We start from the raw sequence: 13,900 nt of genomic DNA on the forward strand, positions 1-13,900 counted from the left end.
AAAAAAAAAAAAAAGAAGAGGAACAAGGTATAGTGTAAAATCTAATTTGCAGTTTGCAGTCAACTTCACCATCTACAGAATCCAAACTAGTAAAAGAAGTCTTAAAGGTCGTTGCTAATTGAAATGCCTTTCCATATATATTAAATGAAGAAAGTAAAACCTCCTTTAATGAAACAATTGTAGTATATTGTCATTATTAATGATATGCAGAAAGTACATAAAGAGGACATATTTCCCATTTCACAAGATCATGTTGGTGCTGGTACAGGGCAGAACTCTGAAGTTATCTCTGCCAAAACTGTGATAATTCACACAGCATGTGTCATTTCATATCTGGAGTCATCAAATGTTTACTGTGTGACCTCTGCATTAGTGGCCCTCATGGTATCCTATTTGGTGATCACAATAATCCTTTGGGGCTTGGATTGTTGTACCCAATTCATCAGTATAAAATTAATGCAGATGTTTAGGTTAAATGGCTTGCCCAAGCTACATGAGTAGTTGATAGCAAAGCTGAATTCACACCCAGGTCTTCTGTTTCCATATTCAATGTCCTTTCCACCATAATGCAGATCAAAGACTTTCGAAACAGGATTCAGAAATGAGAAGATGATTGGAATGTTTCAGAAATTTATGCAAGTAATTTCTTATTTACTGAATGTGCCCAACTGCTTAACCCGTCCTATTCTAAAGGAAGCAGAAAATTAATTATTAACGAATATTTTACCATGGAAGTCTGATTTAGAACACTCTGACTGGCACTTCCCTTTGCTAGAGAAAACAGTTTCATTTTAATTCAGGGCTGTCAGAAAGACCATAGAGATTAAACTGACTTTAGGAACGAGAGGACCTGGCCTGGGTTATGAATCCTCTTAACATAAGAAGCACTCTTCTGTTCTTCCAGACCAGATGCCATCTAGGTATAATAGGACTTAAGTTTTGATTTTTAGTTTTTAAATTGTGAATTGGGTGATAGTTTACAGAGTAGATATGTTTCCATACAATAAGTCATACACATTTTGTTTTGTGCTTTTGACTACAGTCGTCACCTGTAACATCTACTCTCCAACTTCCTACCTGTCTTTCCTTTCCCCACACTTGTTCTTTGCTAACCCTGCTGAACTTTGTGAGTAAATTCAGTCCTTTTCATCACAAATAGCTAAGGATATACACACTTTCCTAATGTTATTTTCCCCCTACAGGCTTGTTTATTATTTGGCTGCATATTAAGCCATAGGGGTGAGTTCTTTTCCAGACCTGAAGCATGGGTAAGTGACACAGTTTCAGGAGTTCTATCCATTTCCATCTGATAAGTAAGTCTGTTTGTTTGTTTTTATGGTTTTGAGTTTTCATCCACATTTTCTCCCACTCTAGGAACTTCAATTGTCATCCCTTTCAGAGAAGTTGGTTGTCAAAGCCAGGTACCATTGAGGTGTTGTATCAGTGTTTGGGGAGAGCAATATTCCTGTGATCTTTGGTTCCATGTATCTTTGATTTTCATCAATCATCCTTCCTCCAAACACAGGACACCACTTAGATGACCCCAACTCACTATTCTCCATTGTCTTTATGGACTGTTAAGCAAATTGATCTTGGTGTTCAGCAACTCATTCTCTCAAGATATTTGATTTTGTCTAAGACGTTTTCATAACATTGTCCCCTTTATGCTCCATCACATTGACAGATACATTTACAACAAAGGTAAATACCCACTTACAAATATCCTATGTCAACCATATATATATATATATATATGGTTGACATAGGATATTTGTAAGTGGGTATTTACCTTTGTTGTAAATGTATCTGTCAATGTGATGGAGCATAAAGGGGACAATGTTATGAAAACGTCTTAGACAAAATCAAATATCTTGAGAGAATGAGTTGCTGAACACCAAGATCAATTTGCTTAACAGTCCATAAAGACAATGGAGAATAGTGAGTTGGGGTCATCTAAGTGGTGTCCTGTGTTTGGAGGAAGGATGATTGATGAAAATCAAAGATACATGGAACCAAAGATCACAGGAATATTGCTCTCCCCAAACACTGATACAACACCTCAATGGTACCTGGCTTTGACAACCAACTTCTCTGAAAGGGATGACAATTGAAGTTCCTAGAGTGGGAGAAAATGTGGATGAAAACTCAAAACCATAAAAACAAACAAACAGACTTACTTATCAGATGGAAATGGATAGAACTCCTGAAACTGTGTCACTTACCCATGCTTCAGGTCTGGAAAAGAACTCACCCCTATGGCTTAATATGCAGCCAAATAATAAACAAGCCTGTAGGGGGAAAATAACATTAGGAAAGTGTGTATATCCTTAGCTATTTGTGATGAAAAGGACTGAATTTACTCACAAAGTTCAGCAGGGTTAGCAAAGAACAAGTGTGGGGAAAGGAAAGACAGGTAGGAAGTTGGAGAGTAGATGTTACAGGTGACGACTGTAGTCAAAAGCACAAAACAAAATGTGTATGACTTATTGTATGGAAACATATCTACTCTGTAAACTATCACCCAATTCACAATTTAAAAACTAAAAATCAAAACTTAAGTCCTATTATACCTAGATGGCATCTGGTCTGGAAGAACAGAAGAGTGCTTCTTATGTTAAGAGGATTCATAACCCAGGCCAGGTCCTCTCGTTCCTAAAGTCAGTTTAATCTCTATGGTCTTTCTGACAGCCCTGAATTAAAATGAAACTGTTTTCTCTAGCAAAGGGAAGTGCCAGTCAGAGTGTTCTAAATCAGACTTCCATGGTAAAATATTCGTTAATAATTAATTTTCTGCTTCCTTTAGAATAGGACGGGTTAAGCAGTTGGGCACATTCAGTAAATAAGAAATTACTTGCATAAATTTCTGAAACATTCCAATCATCTTCTCATTTCTGAATCCTGTTTCGAAAGTCTTTGATCTGCATTATGGTGGAAAGGACATTGAATATGGAAACAGAAGACCTGGGTGTGAATTCAGCTTTGCTATCAACTACTCATGTAGCTTGGGCAAGCCATTTAACCTAAACATCTGCATTAATTTTATACTGATGAATTGGGTACAACAATCCAAGCCCCAAAGGATTATTGTGATCACCAAATAGGATACCATGAGGGCCACTAATGCAGAGGTCACACAGTAAACATTTGATGACTCCAGATATGAAATGACACATGCTGTGTGAATTATCACAGTTTTGGCAGAGATAACTTCAGAGTTCTGCCCTGTACCAGCACCAACATGATCTTGTGAAATGGGAAATATGTCCTCTTTATGTACTTTCTGCATATCATTAATAATGACAATATACTACAATTGTTTCATTAAAGGAGGTTTTACTTTCTTCATTTAATATATATGGAAAGGCATTTCAATTAGCAACGACCTTTAAGACTTCTTTTACTAGTTTGGATTCTGTAGATGGTGAAGTTGACTGCAAACTGCAAATTAGATTTTACACTATACCTTGTTCCTCTTCTTTTTTTTTTTTTTTTTTTAAACCCCCTGATTAGTTTCATACAGTTGGAGGCAGTCTACCGTATTTCATTCAGCTTGCAATTCTATAGCAATCTCAAACATTCTGCTCAATCCCCTGAGGTATTCTTTAGAAATGCTGTCAAATTTTTTCAATGTATGTGTATTTTCACTCTGTAGCTGTGCTTTGTACTCATTTAAGAGAACCAGTCTTTAATTTGTAAGAGAACATTTTCAAGATGAAACAGAATTCCAAGCCTCAGCGAAATTACTGCCATATGACCACATATGTCTTGACTTGCCTGACTTCTATTAGATACAAATCTATATGTTAAAATTCTATTTAAGTCATAGGCTATGACTTTAAGTAAATGACTTAAAATTCAGCCTTAAAATCCACTAATTGTCATCAGCTTATTTTTACTTTCTTGCTATAACTGGCCCTCTTCTTGCCCCTCCCTGTTCCTACCTATATATAGCACACTGTCTAGAATGCCATGTCTTCCACTTCTCACCTCTGTATCTAGTATAAAAATGGCATTAGGGAGGTGTCTGACTTCTTCTAACTTCACAAGGGGGAAGGGAAATCAAACTCAATATGAGGTCACAGCTGATTCCTATCTGACTGAAGGAGGTCAGACATGCTTCCACCCCCTTTCCTCCTTTAGCAGCACTGACACGTACCATTCTTTCCATAGCATTCTATTCTCTGCTGGGTCTGATAGCCCATTCTAATTACTACACAGAACTCAGACAATACTCATAGCTATGGGGTGTATTAGGGAAGTTAACAAGTTACAATTCATGAAAAGAAAAAAAAAAACTCAGTACAGTTATTTGATCAGGACAACCTCTTCCAATCCCTGTCTTCAAGCAGGTCTCTTTTCTGTCTCTCTGTCTCTCTGAGCTACAAGACACATGGTCCCTGCTCTGCTGAAAGTTACAAGGTCCTTTAGTGCTGCTGCTAAATACCCAAAAGTGTCTCCACTCTTCCCTAAATCTAAGCCAAAGACACTTAGCTCTAGCTCCATGGATCAGCAAACCTATCTCCTCCAATGAAGTTCTTGGAGAGAACCCACTGTTAAATAAGCCTCTTATCCAAAGGCTCTCAGTTGTATTTGCTACCTTTGGCTGATGAAGACAACCATTCTGTCTCCTGCTCTTCATGCTGCTTTGTCTGTTTCTGCCACTTCTCTAACACAGCTGTTTCCTGAATGGAGGAAATTCAGGTTCAGTGCACAGGAATCATGGGATCCAAATGATGTGCTCTGCTCCTGGCTCTTCTTTCTAGATGGTAATGACATCACCTACCCCTGGTTATAAGATAGCTCATTTTATACTAGAATGGAATATTTGGCCAATCCCATCTCAAAGTTGCAAATTTTTACAATCACAATTAACCCTATTAAAAATTATTCACAATTGAGTCAGGTAATCTTATTAACATCTTCCACCACCTTCTTCTGATGTCTGGTGGATCTTGGCTGAAAACAGAGAATAACAGAACATGGGAACACTGAACGATTTAAAATTAAGAAAGGTGTGTGAGAGGGATGTATTCTTTCACCATACTTATTCAACCTGTATGCTGAGCAAATAATCCGAGAAGCTGGGTTATATGAAGAAAAATGTGGCATCAGGATTGGAGGAAGACTCATTAACAGCTCATTAACATATGCAGATGATACAACCTTGCTTGCTGAAAGTGAAGAAGACTTAAAATATTTACTGATGAAGATCAAAGAGCACAGCCTTCGGTATGGATTGCATCTCAATGTAAAGAAAACAAAAATCCTCACTACTGGACCAATAAACAGCATTCTTACCAATAGAGAAAAGATTGCAGTTGTCAAAGACTTCATTCTTCTTGGATCAACTAGCAACATTCATGGAAGCAGCAGTCAGGAAATCAAACAACATATTGCATTAGGCACATCTGCTGCACAAGACCTTTCTAAAGTGTTGAAGAGCAAAGATGTCAGCTTGAAGACTAAGGTGTGCCTGACCCAAGCCGTGGTATTTTCAATGCTTATGAAAATTGGGCAGTGAATAAGGAAGACCATAGTAGAACTGATGCTTTTCAGTTATGGTGTTGGAGAATATTGAGAGTGCCATGGGCAGTCAAAAGAACCAACAGATCTGTGTTGGAAGAAGTGCACGCAGAGTGCGCCTTGGAGGCCAGGATGGCCAAACTTCATCTCTCATACTTTGGACATATTGTCAGAAGGGACCAGATGCTGGAGAAGAATATCATGTTTGGTAGGGTGGAGGTTCAGAGGAAAATAGGAAGACCCCCAGTGAGATGTATTGGCCAAGTGGTAGCATCAATGGGCTCAATTGAGTGTGGCAACAATACTGAGGTTGGCCCAGGATCAGGCAGTGTTTCGTTCTGCTGTGCATAAGGTCGCTATGAGTCGGTACATACTTGATGGCACCTAACAACAACAACCACCACCTTCTTACCCAGACTCATCAGGAAAAGAGGTTTCATCCAGTTTGGTGGGGGTTGCAGAGACTATGAATAGGAGAGCCATATCAAGTGAATCACTGCAGTACACTTAGGCATTTACTATCCCTTTCTCCACACCCCCAAAGTTCTTTCTGGGTCAAATCACTTTTTTTTGTCTTGTGTATGCTTTAATCACAATATTCTTCTTTCTATGTCAAAATAACTAGTTTGACTGTCTTCCACACTAAATTACACATTTTGAAGAACACTGTGACATAATTTTGAATTCAAAAAGAGTAGATCCTATATAAATGTGTTTTAGATAAATGAGTCTTCCTGTTGGGAAGTTTATTTAAAACCCGTCAAAAATTTGCTAAAATTCTGTATTATCTTCTTTTATACTGGTATCTTAACTTTATTGTATTTCATCATGATAGTAATATTATCAGTAACATACAGTTTATGATTTCAGTGTATAGACTGTCATTCTGCAAATGCAGGTAATTTAAAAATAACCCAGTGAGGATGGTATAGGATTGCACGGTGTTTTGTTCTGTTGGATAGAGGGTCACTATGAGTCAGAACTAATTCAGTGTCACCTTACAACAGCAACAACACATAGCATTATGCTATGTTATCTGAAGCTGATGCTGTATATTCAGAATTGAACTGTGATAAGCTAGGCTAACTCATAACTGTTTCTGTATCTTATAAGTTCAAACAAAGAAATCAGTTTTAATATTGTAAAGTGATATTTGAACTTAATTTAATTTTATTTACATTTATTTATTACCCAAAGAGAATGAAAGATGCTTTTGATTAATGTTCTATTTAACACACACTACTAAACAATGAAATGTAGGTATGTTTTCACATTTATATTGATAATGGAAGATGTTTCTATGTGTTCGTGTCTCCTGTGTTTATGTCAGATGTTTGCATTTGAAGCTATTATTCAGCATATGGAAATGCACTGAGAGCAAAGATAATGTTGTCTCTCATTTTCATTTTGATTAATAGTGTTCTTTCTCTGGTAATTTATAGGTGTTATTTGGAAGATGGAGCTTCAAAGGGTGCCTGGCTGAACCGATCAAGCATTATTTTTGCGGGAGGTGATAAGTGGTCAGTGGATCCTCGAGTTTCAATCTCAACATTGAATAAAAGGGACTACAGCCTCCAGATACAGAATGTAGATGTGACAGACGATGGCCCATACACATGTTCTGTTCAGACTCAACATACACCAAGAACAATGCAGGTGCATTTAACTGTGCAAGGTATGCATTTCCATAACTACTATATTAGAAAACACTATGCTTAGAAATGACCAATATTTTTATATCAAAATGTTTCAGAAACAACTAACAATGTTGAAAAACGTGTTGTCATTGTCTTTGGGGATTTATGGTCTTAGATTCCATTAAGGTAATGACTATGATTGTTGTTATAATGACTATTATATCCATATCAATTCCCACTTACCAACACCAAGAAATAGCCACTAACATCACATTATGAATTTAATATGATTCATTTATTAATTTTCTTTAAATTCTGTTCTGTAAATCTTTGAGAACCTATGATGATACATTAAAACAAATATTTGATAACCCATGATAGACATATTAAAATATTAGAACTTATTGAAGCTTGGACAGTAACTCTTTAAAGGTAATCCTTCAGACTTAGTGCAGTATCTCAACCCTGCTTCTTGTTTACTTTGATTCACGTCACAATAAAAAGTGGCAGCGTACTTTATTTAAACATAGAATAATTGAAAAGAAAGTTATATATGATGCATATATTTTTATTTAATTCCATCAGATCATAAATTATGCTATCTAATCAGCAATCTTCAAAACTAAGATAATAATTGAATTATTTTATTTCTCCTGCATACTAAAATGTAAGAGCACACATATCCAAAATGTACTTAGTCTTTGAGAAAAACACAATTATTTAGTGGGGGATACATGTCTTTACTCTTTTGTACCATTTCCTTATGCTTTCTCTAATAATCATGGGTTGTTTATATAGCAGTATTATTTTCAGAAAGAACTGAAAATAATATCAGTGAAATTAATAATAATAAAATATATGATAATGTGGTACCAATGCTTGCATGCTCATAATTTAAAGTAACATGTTAAAATATACTAAAGCTTTTACCAAATCTATCATTATTCAAAGGTCATCCAGGGTACAGGAATTGGCCCAGTTTCAAAAACTGACATGAAATTACAAAACACAAACACATATTTTCTGTTATCCACACCTAATGCTGTTCTCTTGTTCAGTTCTTCACCCTTTGACTTGAGTTTCTAGCTCAAAAACTACAAAAAATTTCTGTTATATGAGAAAAAAATGTACCTGTGCAATAATGTATTTGAGTGACTTTAGATACAGACATTTTGCTTCTTAAAGCTTTAAATGACATACTTCTGAACACTAAAAATATCCCTCTTTCTTTTTTCCATTTTTTGTTGTTCTATGTCAGTTATAGAGATACAGATAGAGATATATAGGCCCTGCCCAGGACAGGTTTAATTCTCATAGGATTTTATTAGAATTCTATTGCTTCCATGATTTAAAGCTGTTCAGAATTTTTAAGAAGTTATACTTCTGATATACTATTCCTTGTACTGACTATTTGATGATGGTGAACATTCCTGTAGTTAGGATGGATTTTTTTTTTTTTTAACTTTACAAATATAGAAATAAAATCCATGTTAGTGCTTTGAGAGTATGTGGTTAAGTCAAATTAAAAGCTAATAATTTTACAGTATTTATGAACATAATTACTTATTAGAGTATGATTGACATGTGGGCAGTTTTCCAATTACATTAATAAAGTTCAAGGAATACATTAATAGGCTTGTCAGTCAATTCAAGAACTAAATAAATGTCATAAAAAGGTAACCTAACTTAAGCTACATTTTCTTTCAATGAATGAAATAAGCTAATGTGCACCACTCTCGATCTTTAAATTTGGTAGGCTGTCTGTTACACAGGTGTATCTTGATTATTTTGACGTTTATGCTCATTGCGGAAAATGAGCATGAAAAAAGCCACAAAACTGTCAAGCTTTTACTCACCAAGATAAAGAAACTGAGCAACTGAAGGAAGGCTGTATTAATCACTGGTGTCAAACAAACATTGGCTAGTAACAAAACAAAACTCATCTTCAAGTATTGTAACAATGTACTCCAGGGAGGTTTTTTTTTAAGAATTTACTTTAGAAAGAGGATAATAAAAATGATATCTTGTCTTGGACTCTATGCATGGGAAATTTTATGATGTTACTGATTTCTTAAATTATGAATATCAATAAGTGGTGTTATGGAAGGAAAACAAAACAAAACATTAGAGTAGGAATCAGAAAACTTGTATTTGAATTCTACTTTTACCTCTCATGGAATGGTTAATGATCAAGCCACTTTGGACTCTAATTTGCTTATCAGAGCAGGAAGAATAAGAGTAGATGGCCTTTAAGAACCATTCCAGCCATAAACAGAAATTAAAAATAGATTTCCAAATAGAAACGAAAATCCACTCTGATTATTTGTTTGTCGTTTGAAAGGGGGGAAATGTCTTATTTTAAAATATGATCAGCATTTGAGAACTCTGTATTAGCAGCAGCATGTAAACTCATTTTACTCTTGTCCCTGCTAGTGGTGTTAATTATTCAAGAATGTTTTATTTCTCTTTATGTTTTTCTTCACCAATTGAGATAAACAATGTCTGTACTCATGGAATTTGGAGAATACTAGTATTTGGAGTGTTGCTGTAAGCAAGTAGAAATTGGCTAATAGACTCAATAAGAAAATGAATATTTTTATAACTTCTATGAGATTATAAAATGTAAGGACTCCTGGTATGGCACTGTAGGATCAACATTGGACTACAAATCACAAGGCAGGCAGTTCAAATCCACCTTCTGCTCTTTGGAAACCCTATATAGGGTCATTATGAGTTGGAACTGATTTGTCAATACTTAACAACAACAACAATGTACAATATGAAGAGCCTGCTTATACTCCCACCTGCTGACCAAAAGGTTGATAGTTTGAACTCAGACAGCAGATCCATGGGAGAAAAAGCTGGCAATCTGCTTGTATAAAGATTACAGCCAAGAAAACACTACGAGACAGTTCTACAATGTCATATGTAATCAGTCAGAATTGACTGTATCATACCTAACAACATTAACAACAATAGATATGATATGCTTTGTTGTGGTTGTTGTTAAGTGTTCTGGAGTCAGTTCTGACTTATAGCAACCCAGCATGGAATTTCCAAGTAGTGGCTAGTGGGTTGAGCCAAAAACCTTGTGGTTGGCAGTCTAATGCTTATCCTATAGGGCCATACCAGGAGTTTACCAGGATATAGTGTTGATAAATTAAGTGTCATAGTATAAGCACAGGACTGCTAACCACAGGTTTTCAGTTCCAACCCACCAATCATTCCTCAGAGTACCTATACAGTGTCACTGAGTCAGAACATACTCAGTGGCACTCAACAGTACCAACAATTGCTCAATATTTCAAATCAAGATTCAATATTTACTAAGGACAGTCTTCCTTGTTCTTGAGTACATAAGCATATGAGGCTGAAGGGCTGGCTATGAAACAAGAGCACCCTATTACAATACTATAATAACAGGAAAGCTAAAATATAAATTCTTCCCATTTGATTATATGAAGGGATGTTGTCTACTTTGAGTACTTCATAATGTTAAAAGTGTAGTTGTTTTTGCAACTGGCTATCAATTCAGCCCTCATGGCAATTTGTATACAACAGAATGAAACATTGCTGGATTCTGTGCCATCTTCATGATTGTTGGTCCATCTGAGTCCATTGTTGTGACTGTTGTAAATCCATTTCACTGAATGTTTCTCTCTCATTTTTGCTGACCTTCTGGAACTTTATCAATCATAATATTCTTTTCTAGCAGTTGGTCTTTCCTAACAATGGGTCCAAAGTAAGAAAATTGAAATCTCACAAGAAGTCTTAAGTTATATATAACACAAAATAGAACTGTGGGTTTTGTATATTAAATAGACAAATTTGAAATGTTTATCACTCAAGTATGACAGAGGTGCACTCTAGATTTTTATCCATCCAGGCAGATTAGGTGGAAATTAAACTAGTATTTTATGCTAAAAACAACCTCCAGAGTAACTTCCCCAAGCTATCTGGCATACCGATATGTACGTCACTTTGAGGACTAAACCCAAATCATGGTATTTCCTATCACCTCATACTTATGCAAAGCTGGACTATGAATAAGGAAGACCCAAGAAGAATGGATGCCTTTGAATTATAATATTGGTAAAGAATATTGAAAGTACCATGGATTGCCAGAAGAAAAACAAAAAATCTGCCTTTGAAGAAATGCAGCCAAAATGTTCATTGAAAATGAGGATGATGATACTTCCTGTCATAATTTGAACATTTTATCAAAAGGGGCCAGTTCTTAGAAAAGGACATAATGCTTAGCAAAATAGAGGATCAATGACAAAGAGGAAGCTCGCAATGAGATGGATTGACGCAATGGCTACAACAATGGGCTCAAACATAACAACAATTTTGAGATTGGCACAAGAATGGGCAGTGTTTTGTTCTGTTGTACTTAGGGTCACTATTAGTGTGAACCACCTCAATGTCATCAACATCAACAACATATCACTTACTTAGAGTATTTCTAATAGATAGGGTGCTATACTTTAAGATCCTTTTTTTAAGGGTGGCCTTGTTTCTCTAGCTGCTAGAAGTGTCGTCAGAAAAGACCCTTTCATGATCACCTCCTTTGACAATTGCGTTGCTTCAGGGCGACTTCTTGTCTAAGGCCAATTGCTTCTTAGAGTAACCAATATCTAATGACTGACTGAGGCAGAGCATATAAAGGGCCACTTCTTTTAATCCCGGTGTGGAATATTACTGATGGGTCATATTTCCTTTCCTTTTAGATTGGTCCCAGATATTCTCTACTATATATCTTGCACTCTCTATATAAATGGCAGCATCAATGGACTCAAGCATGGCAACAATAGTGAGGTTGGCCCAGGATTGGGCAGTGTTCCGTTCTACTGGCATAAGGTCGCTATGAGTCGGTACCAACTTGATGGCACCTAACAACAACAACAACAACAATATAAACTCAGCCCTTTTTCATAGTCTCCCTTCCAAAGATCCCAAATTTAGATTCTTACCTCTGTCATTATTTGGGGAATCTTTTATAAAGTTGGATGATAGCAAATCCAATCAACATTTTTTATTTACACCATGTTTTATATAGTAAAATAATTAATTTCTTTATAAAGAAAGCAGCCATTCATGAATACAAATAAGAGAAATAGGAGACAAAAGATAAATAAGTAAGAAAAAGAGACTATGGTGATGGTGGTTATGAGCCAAGGAGTTAGTTCTGACTCATGGTGACCCTACATAGCATTTCTGAGGCTGTAAAATCTTTAAGGGAGCAGAAAGACTCGTCCTTCTTCCACAGAAAAACTGGTAGTTTTGAACTGTTGACTTTGAGGCTAGTAGAGGTAATGTTTAATTATAAATTGTGTGTTGTAATTTCTACACACTTTAGCAATAAGTAGAAAAAATAGTTGTAAGATTTCTAGAAGTTAATACAGACACAGAAATATAGTCAGTTATTTATTTTGTTGTCCATTAGTTAGAAGCACTTAATTGTTTTCAGTACCCTGAATCTGTTCTTCAGAACACAGAAGTATTCTACTGAGAATCATCACTGAGTCACTGTGATATACGGAAAACAATTCAGCAGAAACCATATTGTACATACCACATTCTTTCATAGGGGCATTTCTTTTAGCACCTCTCAATATGAGCTGAGATGCAAGGAAGTCAAAAATAAATCTAAATATAAATTCAACAAGATGAAAGTTTAATAATAGGTATATAACCTTGGGATTATCACCTTAATCTATGAACAAAACTAGAATCTCTCCTTCTTAATGTGAACCTTCACAAGTGGTTGTAATGGTGTACCTTTGAGTCATTTCCAACTCACAGAGATTGTGTATAGTGTTTTTGAGACTGTAAATCTTTACAGGAGCAGGAAGTGCCATCTTTCTCCAATGGAGTTGCTGGTGTTTTTGAAATGTTGACCTTGTGGTTAACAGCCCAGCTCATAACCCACTACTTTACCAGGGCTCATTGTGAATCTACACATATACATGTTTTATTTCTCGCAATGAGTCTTTGAATAGGGATTTGGATACTTCAATAAAAATATATTTAACAATGAGTATCTATCTAGTAGGGTAGTGGTTATGAATCGGGCTGTGAACCTTAAGGTCAACAGTTCAAAAGTACCAGCCACTCCGTGGGAGAACAATGAGGGTTTCTGCTCCCATAAAGATTTACAGCCTCAGAAACCCTGTACAGGGTCGCTATGGGTCAGAACCGACTCCACAGCACTTAACAACAACAACAACATCTGGAGAGTAATTATTCTATGTGACCACAGGTATATAGCTAGGTTTCATAAAAGCCAGCACATCTTAATCTAACATTAGCATATTCTTTATGAATATTAAAGTCTTTAAAAGGCCCACACCTAAAGATAAGGTAATCTCACTTTTGCTCTAAGGTGAACTCAGCATCATAGGATGAGAACCTGCTTTCATTAAAACATCAAAAGTGGAAAGATTTTAAACTTGTGTAAAACAAAACAAAACAAAACGAGAATAAAATAGCATTGCTAAATTGTAAAACACCAGTCATTCTTCTACAACAAAAATCAAAATGTTCAGCAAGATGAATCAAACCGAAGAAAATGTATATGTACTAGGAAAAATTCTATGGATCCTGTAGCTATCAAAATGCCCACTGCCTGAATGTAGTGATGGCTCAGGACAAGACCCTCATACTGGTTCTCATTCTAATATTTTATTTAAGATCTTTGTACACCTGTGGATGAGACTAAGATTATTCATTTGTTGTTG

At 35.8% G+C, this 13,900-nt stretch overlaps 1 protein-coding gene across 2 annotated transcripts in view; it reads left to right on the top strand.

Annotated features, from left to right (window-relative positions):
- The window catches only part of LOC102819913 (neuronal growth regulator 1-like), a 1,419,333-nt gene that overhangs the window by 511,796 nt on the left and 893,637 nt on the right, over positions 1-13,900 (top strand). For both annotated transcript variants that reach the window (XM_006831037.1, XM_006831038.1), the window contains one exon: positions 6,966-7,198. In XM_006831037.1, coding sequence (XP_006831100.1) covers positions 6,966-7,198 — 233 coding nt within the window. The remainder of the gene's footprint in view (positions 1-6,965; positions 7,199-13,900) is intronic.

Source organism: Chrysochloris asiatica, unplaced genomic scaffold (genome assembly GCF_000296735.1).
Source record: "Chrysochloris asiatica unplaced genomic scaffold, ChrAsi1.0 scaffold00002, whole genome shotgun sequence".
Taxonomy (NCBI): Eukaryota; Metazoa; Chordata; class Mammalia; order Afrosoricida; family Chrysochloridae; genus Chrysochloris; species Chrysochloris asiatica.